At 35.6% G+C, this 14,298-nt stretch overlaps 1 protein-coding gene across 1 annotated transcript in view; it reads left to right on the top strand.

The window, feature by feature from the left end:
* The window catches only part of NETO1 (neuropilin and tolloid like 1), a 70,010-nt gene that overhangs the window by 2,173 nt on the left and 53,539 nt on the right, over positions 1-14,298 (top strand). The window contains exons 2-4 of the mRNA XM_086609175.1: positions 1,490-1,543; positions 3,118-3,255; positions 12,427-12,675. Coding sequence (XP_086465301.1) covers positions 1,490-1,543; positions 3,118-3,255; positions 12,427-12,675 — 441 coding nt within the window. The remainder of the gene's footprint in view (positions 1-1,489; positions 1,544-3,117; positions 3,256-12,426; positions 12,676-14,298) is intronic.

The raw sequence follows: 14,298 nt of genomic DNA on the forward strand, positions 1-14,298 counted from the left end.
AAGGACGCAGAGGTTGTGAGTCTGACCAAGAAATAGTGAATATGCTGCTAAGTCTTCATTTTCCCAGCACTTTAGCCTTTCCCTGTTTAATAAGGTAGCCATCATCCATGCCTCAAACCCTCTGACACACGGGACGGGTCACAAGTATATAAACAGATACCTCAACGTCATCGGGATACTGGAAACATGGAAAGACTGACTTCCTTTGGGGTAAAAATTGCACACAGCTTGCAGTGTAAAAGGTGAAAATGATGCAAGCACCAGTTCTGAAAGGATCATTTAGGTAACTAATTACTAGACCACGATGTCTTTTGGTGTCTCTTGGGGATAAGAAGAGGAAAGTATGCCATTCAATTACATTTGTTAAAGACCACGAGTCCATCAATTCCTCATCATAGTCAAGAATACAAATGGCAGCTGATCAATCCAAAACACTCAGAATAAACACGCAGCTTCATCTCCACTTTAGTGCAGCGTGGGCACTCTGTCCGGGCTTAACGCCAGACTAGCTGGGGTCAAAACCCCGAGCACTCCAGGGACTGATGGATCTGTTCTCTTTTGCTCTTCCTGTCCCACTTTCTCCAATAGCCAAAGAAGAGATGGGTGATGACAAGTAAATTATATCATTGGTGTGTGATTTCTTCATCAGGTGGTTAGCTAGTCACTTTGATCTTCCAAAGCAGTCTCATTATGACTGGCCTAAGCGTTTGCCGCTTAGTCTTTTCTAGTTAAAATGTTATATTTGGAAACTCCCAGAAACTCAGGAACTAGCTCCAGGTTGAGGTCCATCTAAGAAAGGCCACATTTGTTCCCAAGAGGCTCAGCTGTCTTACCATGTTGGAGATGGGAGATTTCTATTCTTAAAACGGGCTGCAGATTCACTGCAGCACAAAGCAACATCCCCCCTCGACAAGTCAAACAAACCAGATTAATGAGACTGTTAAGCACACACAATAATTTACTTCACTGGGGATTTGCAAACACTTTGATGGATGTGAAGAACCCAACCCCTCACTTCTTTCATAGTCCCAGTGCTCATTTTCAAATTTTATTATGCCGTAGAACGAGACATAAGCAAGACCAGTGGCACTGAAACTTAGCAGATCTTTGTCTCCCTCTGTTAGAAGCAGTCACTTTTCTCTTACTGGCCCAAGCTATGATTATATAAATAAATACTGGTAAAATGTTTTTCTCTAATGTTAAAAAAATTAAAAAAAATAGGAGGGAAACATCAGTGCCTGGGGATTTTGTTTTAAATGCAAAAGATCTCAACTTTATTTGGATATGTTTACAGAGATAAATACTTACAAGAACAGGTCACAAAGAAACTTATTTATACAAAATGTGCAATGTAAAGATGTAAATAAACCCAAAACATATTTTTTACTGTAATTCCATTTAATTTTTATTCTTCTAAGATAGATACTTACAATTGATTTGTTTTCAGGCACAGTCACACTGTGATGCCTAATGCATATTTCTCTTTCAGTTGTAGCAAGTCTAATCATCCTACATTTGTCTGGGGCAACCAAAAAAGGAACAGGTATGTAAACTTCAGACATTTTTTCAGGCATTATATTAGAGTTCAAAGTATGGATTTGAGTTTTACTTTAGTTCTTGAAATTTTTATTAGTTCATCTACTTTCATCAGTCCTTTGTTCATTTGTTTTGAGTATTAATGTGCCTGTACACACACATAAATCCAGTAGCACTTGTTTTAGCAAGTTAGTGATCTGAACCACAGCTAGATCTAACTAAAGACCCAACCTGACTCTAACTAAAGACTGTAAAGTGCCCTCACTTTCAAATTGGGATGTCCAGTTTGGGCACTGAGCTATCTACTTTTAAGATCTTTTTGCTTGGTGAAGTAGAATTCAAAATCTGAAATTGGTGGGGGTAGAAAGAGCCTAAAAGCCCTGGATGCCAAGCGTGGTGAAAGCCAAGCAGGGAGAGTTGTGTGCCTGAATTTGCGTCTGAATGCTTCGTCCCTGCAGTCCTGAATTCATTTCAGGAAATTAGGATCTGTGTGATATTCAGCTTGGATACAGACCAGGTAGAAAAAGAAACACTTGCAGAATGTAAGGCAGATCTCAGGTGGTTAAAATCATCCTTGGAAGGTGCCAGTCTCCCTCCACTGGTCATAAGAGCAAGCCTCAAACAACATGGTTCTATGCATCAGAGGCTTAAGTTAGATGGCACACGCCTTGGATATAGATGCCTCATTTGAGCAAAACACAGGAGTCCTCTTCAGAAACCTGCATGAGATCTAGAAGCTCCTATCCTTCCTTTTAATACAAGCTTAGGTATTTTTCCCTCCAAAGAATCAGTCTTATTTTAGCCTACTTGTTAAAGTGTGATGCCCGGGAGTGATCCTTCATCTTCTTCAACCTGAAAAGACTCAAACCTTTGTCTCCAGGCTCTCTGCCAATGTGCAGAAAGGAGTCCAAGAGTTTCAGGGCTAGGAAGAAAGCAAACAAGAAGGTCTTACTCTGCTCTCTGATGATTCACCCAGGAGGAGGAAAGCTCTGGGCTGTGATTCCTCGCCTCAGAGCTATTTATTAATTTTACGGCAAACAGCAAGATAAAAATAATCTATGAACCAGTATACAGGAATTCCCCTGTCTATCTCTGTCTGGTGAATTTAGAGTCAAGCTGCTGTGAATTTAAAACAACTCATATAGTCTATCATAATTCTATGTTTTTTTTCTTGATTTTGCGACTCTGATGTATTCCTGTATTATAGCACATAGCTCGCTGACAAAGCACATGCTTGAGCCTTTTGAGATATATAAGTGCGAAACTCATGTCTCTCATTTCTTGAGCATGTACTTTCCCTACAGGTTGCTATTTAAAAAAGCAACATAAATATGCCTTCTCCTAGACATCCAACCCTCTTCCATGCTTTGAAAAAATGTTTTGAGTAAGAATTATACGTTCCTACCCCTAAAGAACAGTCTCGTTTTCCTCCAGGTCAGTATCATACTATTAGTCTCAACAGAAAAAAGCTAAGACCACTGACAGAAGGGACTGTTTTGTTCTGTAAGAGAGTTCTAAGTGTCATAGGGACATAATAATTTGTTAGCTAATTATTTAATGCTTAATGTGATCATTTCACAGAAAAGCAAACTACTTCCGAAGGACAGAAACCAGTGCAGTGTGGAACTTGGACAAAATATGCAGAAGGAGGCATCTTCACATCTCCCAATTACCCCAACAAGTATCCTCCTGACAGAGAGTGCGTCTACATTATAGAAGGTGACCAGCTGAAGAATCTTTATATTCTATCATCAACTGTATGAAATAAAAAAAAGTGTTTTATTTCATTATATGTGAAGAGTAGGTAAAGCCTATATGATCATGATAAATCCTCTCAAGATACAAGATTTAGAGAAGCTCTATCTCTGTCCATTTTTTTTTTTTATAAAAAAATGATAAATTTTTTAGAGCATACTAGGAAATACTGGAAAATACTTGATTTATTTCTTGACATTACTCATAAATTCAGGTGGTAAGTATGCATGAGTCACTTGGTAATAAGCAGTAAACACAGTAAAATTTATTTCAGGATATTCAGAGAACTAATAGAACCTAAAACAGTGTAACATGACAAGAAAGAATATTTTAAAATCATTAAAATAGTGAACACAGGATATGAAAATGCTTTTGACTTTCATATAGGTATTTTAAACTTACCATAGCTGAACTAGGAATGACAAGCATAGCTAGGCAAAATATAGTAAAGAAAGTCATATAGGAAATGTCTATATAGTGAGTGTAAAAATTATTTTCCATCCAAGTGTTCATGAGAAATGAAAATAAATGAAAACAACACAAAACAAAACAAAACCAGAAAAGAAAAAACATTAAAACCAAACAGCTCTTAGACACAGTTTTTAAAAGGTAGACAGTTGCAGGCATGAAGGTTATGTAAGAAAGGCTAGAGGTGTATTACAAGCAAGTTACACACTTTCTTTTCATCGGTCTTAGTATAATGGATGTTGAAGGCATTGTTGTAAAAATTAATCTGTGGAAAGTAATAGAAATTAGATACTGTCAGGGCTTAGTAGCAGAAAAGATGAATCAGGTACAGAATGGTAAGTCATTGGAACCAGGAAGATTCATTCATGAGTTGTGAGTACGTGCAGAATACAACATTGACACTTTTTCTGTCCATGCTTAGTTGGACAGAACTAGTAACTACAAATCATGGAACCGGGCCACAAAGATGATTAAGGGAGTGGAGCATCTCCCTTATGAGGAAAGGCTGAGGGAGCCGGGTCTCTTTAGCTTGGAGAAGAGGAGACTGAGGGAGGACCTCAGTAATGTTTATAAATATGTAAAGGGTGACTGCCATGAGGATGGAGCCAGGCTCTTCTCACTGGCATACAATGATAGGACAAGGGGAAATGGATATAAGCTGGAACATAGGAGGTTCCGCTTAAACATGAGGAAGAACTTCTTCCCAGTAAGGGTAACAGAACACTGGAACAGGCTGCCCAGAGAGGTTGTGGAGTCTCCTTCTCTGGAGAAGTTCAAAACCCGCCTGGATGTGTTCTTGTGTGATCTAATCTAGGTGGTCCTGCTCCGGCAGGGGGATTGGACTAGATGATCCTTTGGGGTCCCTTCCAATCCCTAACATTCTGTGATTCTGTGATTTATTTTACTAAAGACGCAGGTAGTTACAAGAGAGATTTTCGAAGGTGTGTAGCTAATTCAAATTGAATTAGCTGCTTTAGAACCCCCCACTAGGCACTTTTAGAAACCAGTCTGTCCTTCCAAATCTAGTACTGAGTGACTAAAAGAAATACGTTTCATAAAAATCTTCCAGGGAAATGATGGACAGTAAACAATGTATGTATTGTTTAGGAAAAAAAATCACAGGAGTAGATTGAGATCTCTGAATTCCATTTTAGTGCTAGGCAACCTTACCGAAGTCAGAAGCAGAGGTGATTGCAAATCTGTAAATCATGGAGTCAAACAAGCCCTTTAAAGAAAATTTTTGCTTGCCCACTCTGTCCTCTTAAGTTTGGAATTTAAGCAGATGTATGGTAAACATTTAAGTACTTTCATGGTTTGGTAATTGATTTAAAATAAAAATAAAATGAGGGAAAAAAGATAAATATATAGACTTAATCTATACTACTTAGTGTTATATTTTTGTCACACTTAACATTGCTAGATCCATATCTTTTTGCATATATTAACCAAATTATCTTTCTAAGATTCCTATGAGACTGGGAAGAAGTAAGACTATTTTATTTTTAAGGATAGGAAACATAGAGGTGTTTTATCATTAAAGAGAAAGGTTGTGGAAAAATAAATAAAATGTAACAATTATCGTAAACCCTAGTCCAATATCCCAGGTCATAAAGTGTTCCTCATCTTAGTAAGAAGGTGCCTGAAAGATCTTTATTCTAGAGACCTTTGTCTTCATTATATCAGTTAAGTACTTAGTTATAAAAATATAGTTAATAAGATGAAAAGTGGCAAGAGACGTAATTGAAACAGCCTGATTTAGAATAGCTGAAATTGGAAATGTCTAGGAACAATTTAGGAAGGAAAGACTTAATCAAACAGCTTCTGTGATGAAGATGAAATTCCATGTTGATAAGTTTGAAACAATGTAATAGTAGAAGGAATTCAACAAGCATTTTGTTATATTTCATGGGAAAAAACAATTTGGCAAAAACCAGTTGCACATAATTTCTTACGACAAAGATATTTTCTGCTTCCTGTCCATCTATAATCAACAGTTCGGATTGTACAAGGGTATTTTAAAACCCATGGTTATAGCAGCTCTATCAGTATATAATTTGATAAGAATCATAGCAGCTCTATCAGTATATAATTTGATAAGAATCATACATATTACATGACATTTTCAGTTCTGATCTCCCCCTGTCTATTTCTGTCTTCTTAAAAGAACAAGAATAGTCATGTTTGAAAAATGTCACAAAAATAAACAGAGATATAGTAGGATGTTTAAGCAATGCTATTTTAAAATGTGGTAGCTTTCAAAAAAGGCAAAAGGAGAAACACTGAAAGACAACAAAAATTATTTTTTAATTAGAGAATTTTTTGCTTGTATTTATTCTTTTTACAACATATAAGGATGGCAGAACATGGTAAAGAAGGTTAGCAAGTGAAAACCTTTCCCCGTATCTTTTGCATTCTGTGAAACTCATTGGCATAAGATATTGAGGTTAAAGGATTGCAAAAAATGTTTAATATTTTACTAATAACAACATCTCTGAGGTAGAATAACAATCTACGGAGTGGATAATCCTTGCTAATCCAGGTCATAAACATTCATTCAATTTTAGAGTAAGCCAGAACCATCTCTATACACATCTTATTCACATATTTATTATTAATATTCCAACATACTTTGAATAGCTTCAGGCTGCTATTGAATACCAAGTACCAAACTAGGAGGACTGTTGATATGATCCATAACAGCATTCCCACATTGCTATCTCCCTTTTGTATGTCTTAGAGTTCAGCATACCAGTACTGTATATACCATACTGAAGGATGTGTGATGTGAGTTAAAATGACTATATGAATCACCAGGTTCATTTCTGCCTGCTTGCTTTTGTTTCTTCATTTTTTGTGTGTGTTATCAAACACAATCCAGGGCAAATTCTGATTACTTCCCTCAAACACAATTCCTACTGACTTTAGTGAACTTGAGTGAGGATTCCAGCACGTAGTATGTTGTAATAAATTTGAACTTCATCTCATGATACAATATTTTCCCCCACATTGTAGCTCATTTTAAATGTATGCAAGCCTTTTATCATCTCAAAATTACTTTAGCGAAGTAAAGGAGCTGGCAAAAATTGCCATGATCATAGGCTGTGAGTTTCTAACAGAGAAGAGGATTTCTGACTGCAGAGGCTTCTATCTCAGCAGTCAAAGGAATAAGCAGATCAAACAGCTACAAGTTTCTTTATCTTTTCTTTTTTTTTTTCTTTTCTTCTATTCTAGTAACAATAATAATTAACTATGGGAACAACTAGGAATTTTAAAGTCCAGATGAATGCTTTTCTAAAATAAATCCTTTAGGTCATCCCATCCAGAAGTTGTGGACTCAGTACACAAATTATTATGCTAAAGAGGAGCTTCTGATGAATCCCATCTGGCTTTCAAAAGGCGTTGAGAATTTGGTTTTTGGTTTGTTTTTTTTCTCTTTAACTCTTATTTGATATATATATATAACATAAGAAATAGATGAGTGTACCCATTAAATCCTTATTGGGCCCAATTTGACCCTTGCTTCTCATATTCATGACTCTATCCTGGTAAAATTCGCAGCTGCCAGCAACAACCACAGCAGTGGCAGCATTAGACTTCGCCAGACTGCAGAAAATTTGGCATGTGCTCTCCAAAGGGAAATTTGCACAGGAGATTTTGTAGGAGCAAAGGCTTTTATTTGTGTTAAAAATATTTGGGGAGTGGAATAGTTATACTTTATACGATATATCTTAATAATTGTTTTGGAAATCTTGTAATTGAAATATTTGTAAGATTTTATCCATTCTTCAGTTTTTAATGATTAAATGCTTATTTATAAATATAGGTATGGGCTATAATTGTTTTATGGAGACATGAAATAAATCTTCCACTTTATATCTTTCTGGACATTTAGAATTAGCTCTCTTGAAGGTGTTCCATGTTTTCGCTAAAGACCATTAAACGCTTTAAGCCTAGATGTTTCACAGGTGTTAGAAAATGGTCAAGTAATGCTGTACAAAAAATCTCAAAGTCCTTTTGTATTTCACAGTCATTTTTGTGTTCAAAAAGTTTTAATCAAAACAAGGGAAGAATCCTCTTTTAAAAGGAAGCTATAGGTGGCTTGCTTATCAATAATAGCTGGACAACCAGAAAGATCAGGATTATTGAAAACTATTAGTACTGTAGCAGCTCAGATAGATGGGGTTAGGTGTTGAGTTCAATGTCTCATTTCCATGCAGTCTGATAAATTGTAACAGATTTTTCACTTAACTTCAGCTGTCAGTTACACAGACTTAGAGGCTGATCAGAATTAAAACCTTAATTGTGTGTTTTGCTATAACCGGTTCTTCTATTGGAAGTAGGAACTGAATGCCTTTTTTTTCACTGAATGTAAAATCTCAAGACAGCACTCGTGTAAGATAATTAGATGAAAAATATGACAAGACATGCAAGCATTAAGTAGTCTTTCCATGGCATTAAACATTTTTGAAGAAAGATAATTGGAAGCTAAATATGGAAGATTTTTAAGATTTAAACCAAAATCATTTTATGAGACAGCTTCAGTATGTTTCACTTGGACTCAACAACAACTTTTCCTGACACTGTAGCCATAGGAAAATTTCTGAAGATGTGAATGGGATACCTGTGAATAAGGATAACAGAAATGACCACTTCATCCATCCTTTTCTGATTCAATGGCCAGATTCCAATCCAGTCTGGAAGATTTGCATACTCTGGGCTTTCTGTTTGTTTGTTTTGTCTGTAGCTATGCACACATTATTATTAGTCATTATTCCAGACTTGTTCTCACTCTATAAGTTGTACTGTGACCAAATTTATGAACACTTTGTTGCACAAAATGTGTATTTGTACAATACCTACTTGTTTTGGTTTGTTTTGGCAAAGAAACCCTTTGCTAAAGCCAGAACATAAGTCTGAAATGAAACCTTTTTTGCTAAAAGGAAGTCCAAATAGGGAGTTTTAATTGTGTTTTCATCCTTTATAGTCATTTTCAGGAAGCTTTGAATAATTTTGTTTCTTAGATAAATTATTGTAAAAAAAAACCCAAATTAACCTTTACGAGGGTGGTGAGACTTTTGAATAGATTGCCCAGAGAGGTTGTGGATGCCCCCTCCCTGGAGGTGTTCAAGGCCAGGTTGGACGGAGCCTTGAGTAACCAAATCTAGTTGAGAGGCGTCCCTGCCCATGACAGGGAGGTTGGATTAGACGATCTCTAAGATCCCTTCCAGCCTATGCCATTCTATGATTCTATGATTCTAAATATCGTACATTATGAAGCATGGAGGTGCACTTAAAAGTACATGACGAAGAGGTGCATGGATACATATATAGCACTCCTTCCTCCCTTTGCCCAATCTTTTGTGATCACCACAGTCATCACAGTTATAGAAACCTCCAGAGAAGTTGTATTACTCCAGAGAGCTAGGCCAATGGACTTTGTCCTGTTTGGACTAGCTTGCAGAGCAGGCTGGGACATAGGCAGTACCTATTCTAATACCTAAAACAGGTCAGGAAATGTTCACTGGCCCTTAAGGCTGATAGACCTACAATCACACATGTACAGATTATCTTCTTTCACCTTCCCAGTCAAGAGTACAGATACAAACTGCTTGCTGTGAATGGTCCTTGGCTGATGCAAACCACCACATCATGCCTAAGAATAGGTTTTAGCAGTTCTGACTGGCATGGCCGAAATGATGCCAGGAGGTGATTTCAACATATAAGGAGCGTGAATGGTCAGTGATCCAGCCTCCAAACTCATTCCACAGCCTTGTTTTATTTAGCAGTGGAGAAATGGTGCTAATGAACAGTCAGTGCTCCATTTTTAAAGTAGGGCAGCCTCTACACACTGGAGTTTTGGGGGAAAGCAGAAACTTCTTTGAGCTCTCCTTGAGATGATGTAATTCCCTCTGATCCTCTAGCAAGAACTGAGCTTCACTAGGAAGAGCAAAGAGTGAATTATAACAATATTCTTATCCTAAAACTAGTTCGCAATGTGATATTTAGAGTGCTACACGGATGTTTTGGAAATTGAGCCGTCTTCTCAGACTGTGATTTCACCAAGTCAATAGATCTCATGCATAACTCTATAGGCCTGATTCTCTTTTACCCACAAAGACTCCTTTTATATTATACTGAGGCTATAAATGGCTTTAAAGCTCCTTTTCAAAATGATATGAAATGACCAAGCTATAACTCAGAGGGGACCTTGTGTCTGGTTTTGTCATGTGTTACACGAGTCTTGGATTCAAAGACCTGTTAAGGGTTTAACTATTGGCCAGTACTTGTAATCATCCTCTCGGTATGAAATGGAGCAGTGAAGTCCTAACACAGGAAGTTTATAATGGACAAATGTATTATGTTAATGGCGTATACACAAGAATCTCATAGGCCGTTTTTGAAACAGGTATCTCTTTGCTGCCTTGGAAAGCAGAGCAGCCATATACTGTGATACAATGCTGTTTGACACTAACAATACCAGCATAATTCATCTCCATATCTAGTTTGCAACATTAAAACATCATCATAAAGCTTTAGGTAGGTTAATAGCATAATATTTGAATAGTGAGTATGTTAAACTTTCAACCCTTAACAAGTATTCTTAAGACGACCTAAAGCATTATCAGGATGGAGTTTCTGATACCTGACTCTGCAGTCCCTAAGCGAATGATTAGTAGTTCTCAACAAATCTCTTTAAATGGAATAAGAGCATATGAAATACAATTCCAGATTGAAAGGTGTTGATTGCTCTCTTCTGTCCTAGTGTTGCTTAGCTAAGTTTAAATCAATATTTGTTACAAATATGTGAAGTCAAGGATAGAAACTTCTGAATAAAATTAATCAATGATGTCTTCCTGTTGTTCAGTCTTTCACTATAATCTAAAAGATCTACTTTAGTCTTCAAACCTCACCAAGGGCAGCATTAATAAGATCTTCTTTATAAGCTTTATTGTCTGATTTTAATTTTGAAAGGTTTTTTGGCACTTTTAAAGTAGTTCCTTTCCCATGGGCTGTGAATTTGGTGCAATTATATGTAAAGTTTTAGATTTTGATTTTGCTATTGAATTTGTATGGGCACAAAGATCACAAATTTCCTATAAATTGGTATAAAAAACAACAAGCCTATAGTAAATACTTTCCTAAAAGTGAATTTCTTCAAATTGAGAACAGTAAGGTTTCTTTCGTAAGCTAAAATAAATATTTCAACAAACATGAATCACCCAATTATATTACCATTGAATGTAAAGCCATTTAAATAATCTTTCTTCTCAAATAACCTGTGTTATTAACTTACTTCTTCAATGTTTCTCATAAAATGAGGCTGTATTTATTTACGTGAAATAGTTGTAAATGGAATCTGTGTGCTTTTATGTAAAGATTATAAGATTTACCTAATGTCTTCTTATTTAGTTAATTTTAAATTGTCTCTCTTCTAAGTGAGTAATGAGCTCATCCCAAAAGCTCCAATTAAAACATTTCAAAAAACATATAAGATCTATGATCTGGTCACACTGATAGTTTTTTTATTATTCCTGAGGAAAGAAATGGAAGGATACCTACTGCTGGAGTGGCAGCAGTTTCCATGTTAAGTTCCACCTGGCTTGAAGTTCGACCTTGCATGTTTTAATGTGAAAAAAGTGGTAACTCAAAGCTCGTAATTTCAACCTCTTCTAACATGTGTAAAGTGTAGGACAGGATCCCATGAGAGGCACAGCATGCAGTGACACAACAAGCCCTTGTCTTAACAGAAGGCTTTGTCAGCAAAAGGCTGTATCGCACCACGATCTGCACACTGAAGGCACACATTTTTTGTTACGGACTGGATTAAGCATAGGAAGAGCATGCTCCAGGGATGCTACAACTGTTAAAATTTGTAGACAAAATCATGGGTTGTTTTTTTTTATCCTTTTAAGAAATACTATAGTTCAACCAGTAACTGTTTTGCTTTACACAGGAGGCGTGAGGGAATATTTGTTTTAGAGATCAATCTGTCACTAGCCTTGGTATCTACAAATAAAGATGATTTTTATGCCTAATTAAGTGATCATTATAAAGTTTCTTCAAGGCTTTCGGCAGAATATTGTTTGCTATATAGTTAGACATTAATTTTGCATCCTCCTTACCTAGTTTCTTAAGTGAGAATTGACTACGCTTGTCCTTATGTTTCAAATGAGATGATCAGTAATTCTGAGTATAAGCAGCTACACTCAAGCCTGTCATTAACTGCAATGCATGTAAAAGCAGCATTTATCCTTCTTACTATAGCACAGTTCTGATCATTTTTTTCTTCACCTTTGTGAACATTAGATGAAAAAGTTTTCTGATTAGCATTTCTCTCCCCCAATATAAGAAAACATTGGTTTTCCAGATGTGTTAAGTTTCTTAGAAAGATTTTGTGTTTGAGCTCATTGTTCCTAAATTGTATTTTGTTTTACATCACAGATAGCTCTCTTAGTTTTGCTAAGAACTGCTGTCGTAAGCACTTTTTTAAAGAATAGACATGTAAGCTGATGGTGGTGAAGTTTATAAAACTACAAATGTACTAATTTTCAAAGAAGTTTTGAAGTAAAACTTTACAATTTATATATTCAATTTACTTTAATTTTGTTTTAGGTTTGAAGGGTCCCGGTTTAGAAAATAATAAGATAATTTTCTTTTCTTCTCTAGCTGCCCCTAGACAATGCATTGAACTACACTTTGATGAAAAATATTCCATAGAGCCTTCTTGGGAGTGTAAATTTGACCATATTGAAGTACGAGATGGACCTTTTGGCTTTTCCCCAATCATTGGACGTTTCTGTGGACAGCAAAATCCACCTACGATAAAATCCAGTGGCAGATTCCTATGGATTAAATTTTTTGCTGATGGTGAGCTGGAATCTATTGGGTTTTCTGCTCGATATAATTTTACACCTGGTAAGTATGAATCATCACACTTTTTGATAGAAAAGTTTAGCATAATAACTTTGTTAATGATGTATAATTGTGCTTTTGAATAATATCTTTAACTGGGACTATTTTTATTATCAAGGAAATTATTAAGATACATGAAAATGATAGAAGGTACATACACATCTTTTGCTTAACAAATAAGGTTTATTCAATGAAGAAATTTTCAATATAGTTTTGTCCAAGATGCATATATTCAGCTTCTGCACTTTTTAAAGTAATTGTTTTCAGCTGAAATCTTTTACAGAAAATAATTCAAAACATTTCATGGGAAGTTATGTGTTTCATGTTTGATAGTTACACTGCACAGTTTTTCATTCAAAATGATCATTGATAAAATATTTTAATAAAAAAATGTAATTATCTCAGAAATTTCCATTTCACCAATCATTTCCCAAACTGAGGAGTGGAATATTCCTCCCTTTTCAATAAAGGAAATTATAACAAGTATTGCCAGAGGAATTGTGAGGTACAAATAGTAAAATGTACTAAATATTTTTCTAAAAAAGACGTAAATCTTAATTGTAATTGTTCAATTATTACTTGCCCCTTTTTAAATTTAATTCATTAAAGTAAAACAAAATTCATAGTCATACTTTGCATTAATTCTCTTCCTCTCCTCACTTACTAACAGAAGATTGCTGATTTTAAATTTCATTTTTGGCTACAGCTACACTATACTGCACTGCACTGCTGGATTTGACGTAGTTCTGTACCTTCTTATGTATTGAGTGATGAGTCATACCTTAATATAGCTCGCTCTAAAGCACTGTAATTATTAAGTAATTTTGTCAATTATGTCACTATTGTTTCAGCTAAATTGTTGTATTAAGTGGAACAATATTCTTTAGAATATCTGCTAAAATTAATAGGCTCCAAATTCTACTTGCTTAATTGTTCCAGTAGCGTCACGGAAGATAGCAGGAAAACTTGAATGTTCCTCTATGCAGTTTCCTTCCCCTAATGCAAGGAAAATAACTCTGGAATTACCCAGGATAGTTCAATTTTCTTTTGAGTCAAAGATATTGTCTTCCAGAGAGTAAACATATTTACAAGGTTCTGACAGCAACGGAACGCACATCTTCTGTGGCAAATAACCTGATAGCTAGATATGTCTATCTATGGCAAATGCAAAGACACTAGATGAAATATTAACATATCCATACATAATTGTCTCTAAAAAATTATTTAAATTTGTATCTCTCATTTGCCATGGCTCTGTGAGCTTTTACCATTTTCCTCCCCACCTTCTCCAAAAGTTCTTTGCTTTAGGTTTCACGTCCTTCTTGTTTCAAAGGGTTAAGTACTATGGTTGAAAAGATGTTCATAGCACAATTTGCAGCTTATTCTGTCTAAAAAATTCTCAAATGAAAAACAATCTGATGAACCATGTTTTATCCTTCTTCCTTTTCTACTGATGTAAGGTGGATTTCTACACAGAGATCAATGCTGGTAAATTGCTATGGCAGCATAAATTATTCCAGACTTCAGATGGAATAGCTATGTCTTTTTTTCTCTTTTCTTTTTTTTTTTTTTTTCCCCACCCAGATTTCAATAGGAAGCTCTGCAAATACTAGAGGGTTTCTAGGA

Source organism: Tauraco erythrolophus, chromosome 3 (genome assembly GCF_009769465.1).
Source record: "Tauraco erythrolophus isolate bTauEry1 chromosome 3, bTauEry1.pri, whole genome shotgun sequence".
Taxonomy (NCBI): Eukaryota; Metazoa; Chordata; class Aves; order Musophagiformes; family Musophagidae; genus Tauraco; species Tauraco erythrolophus.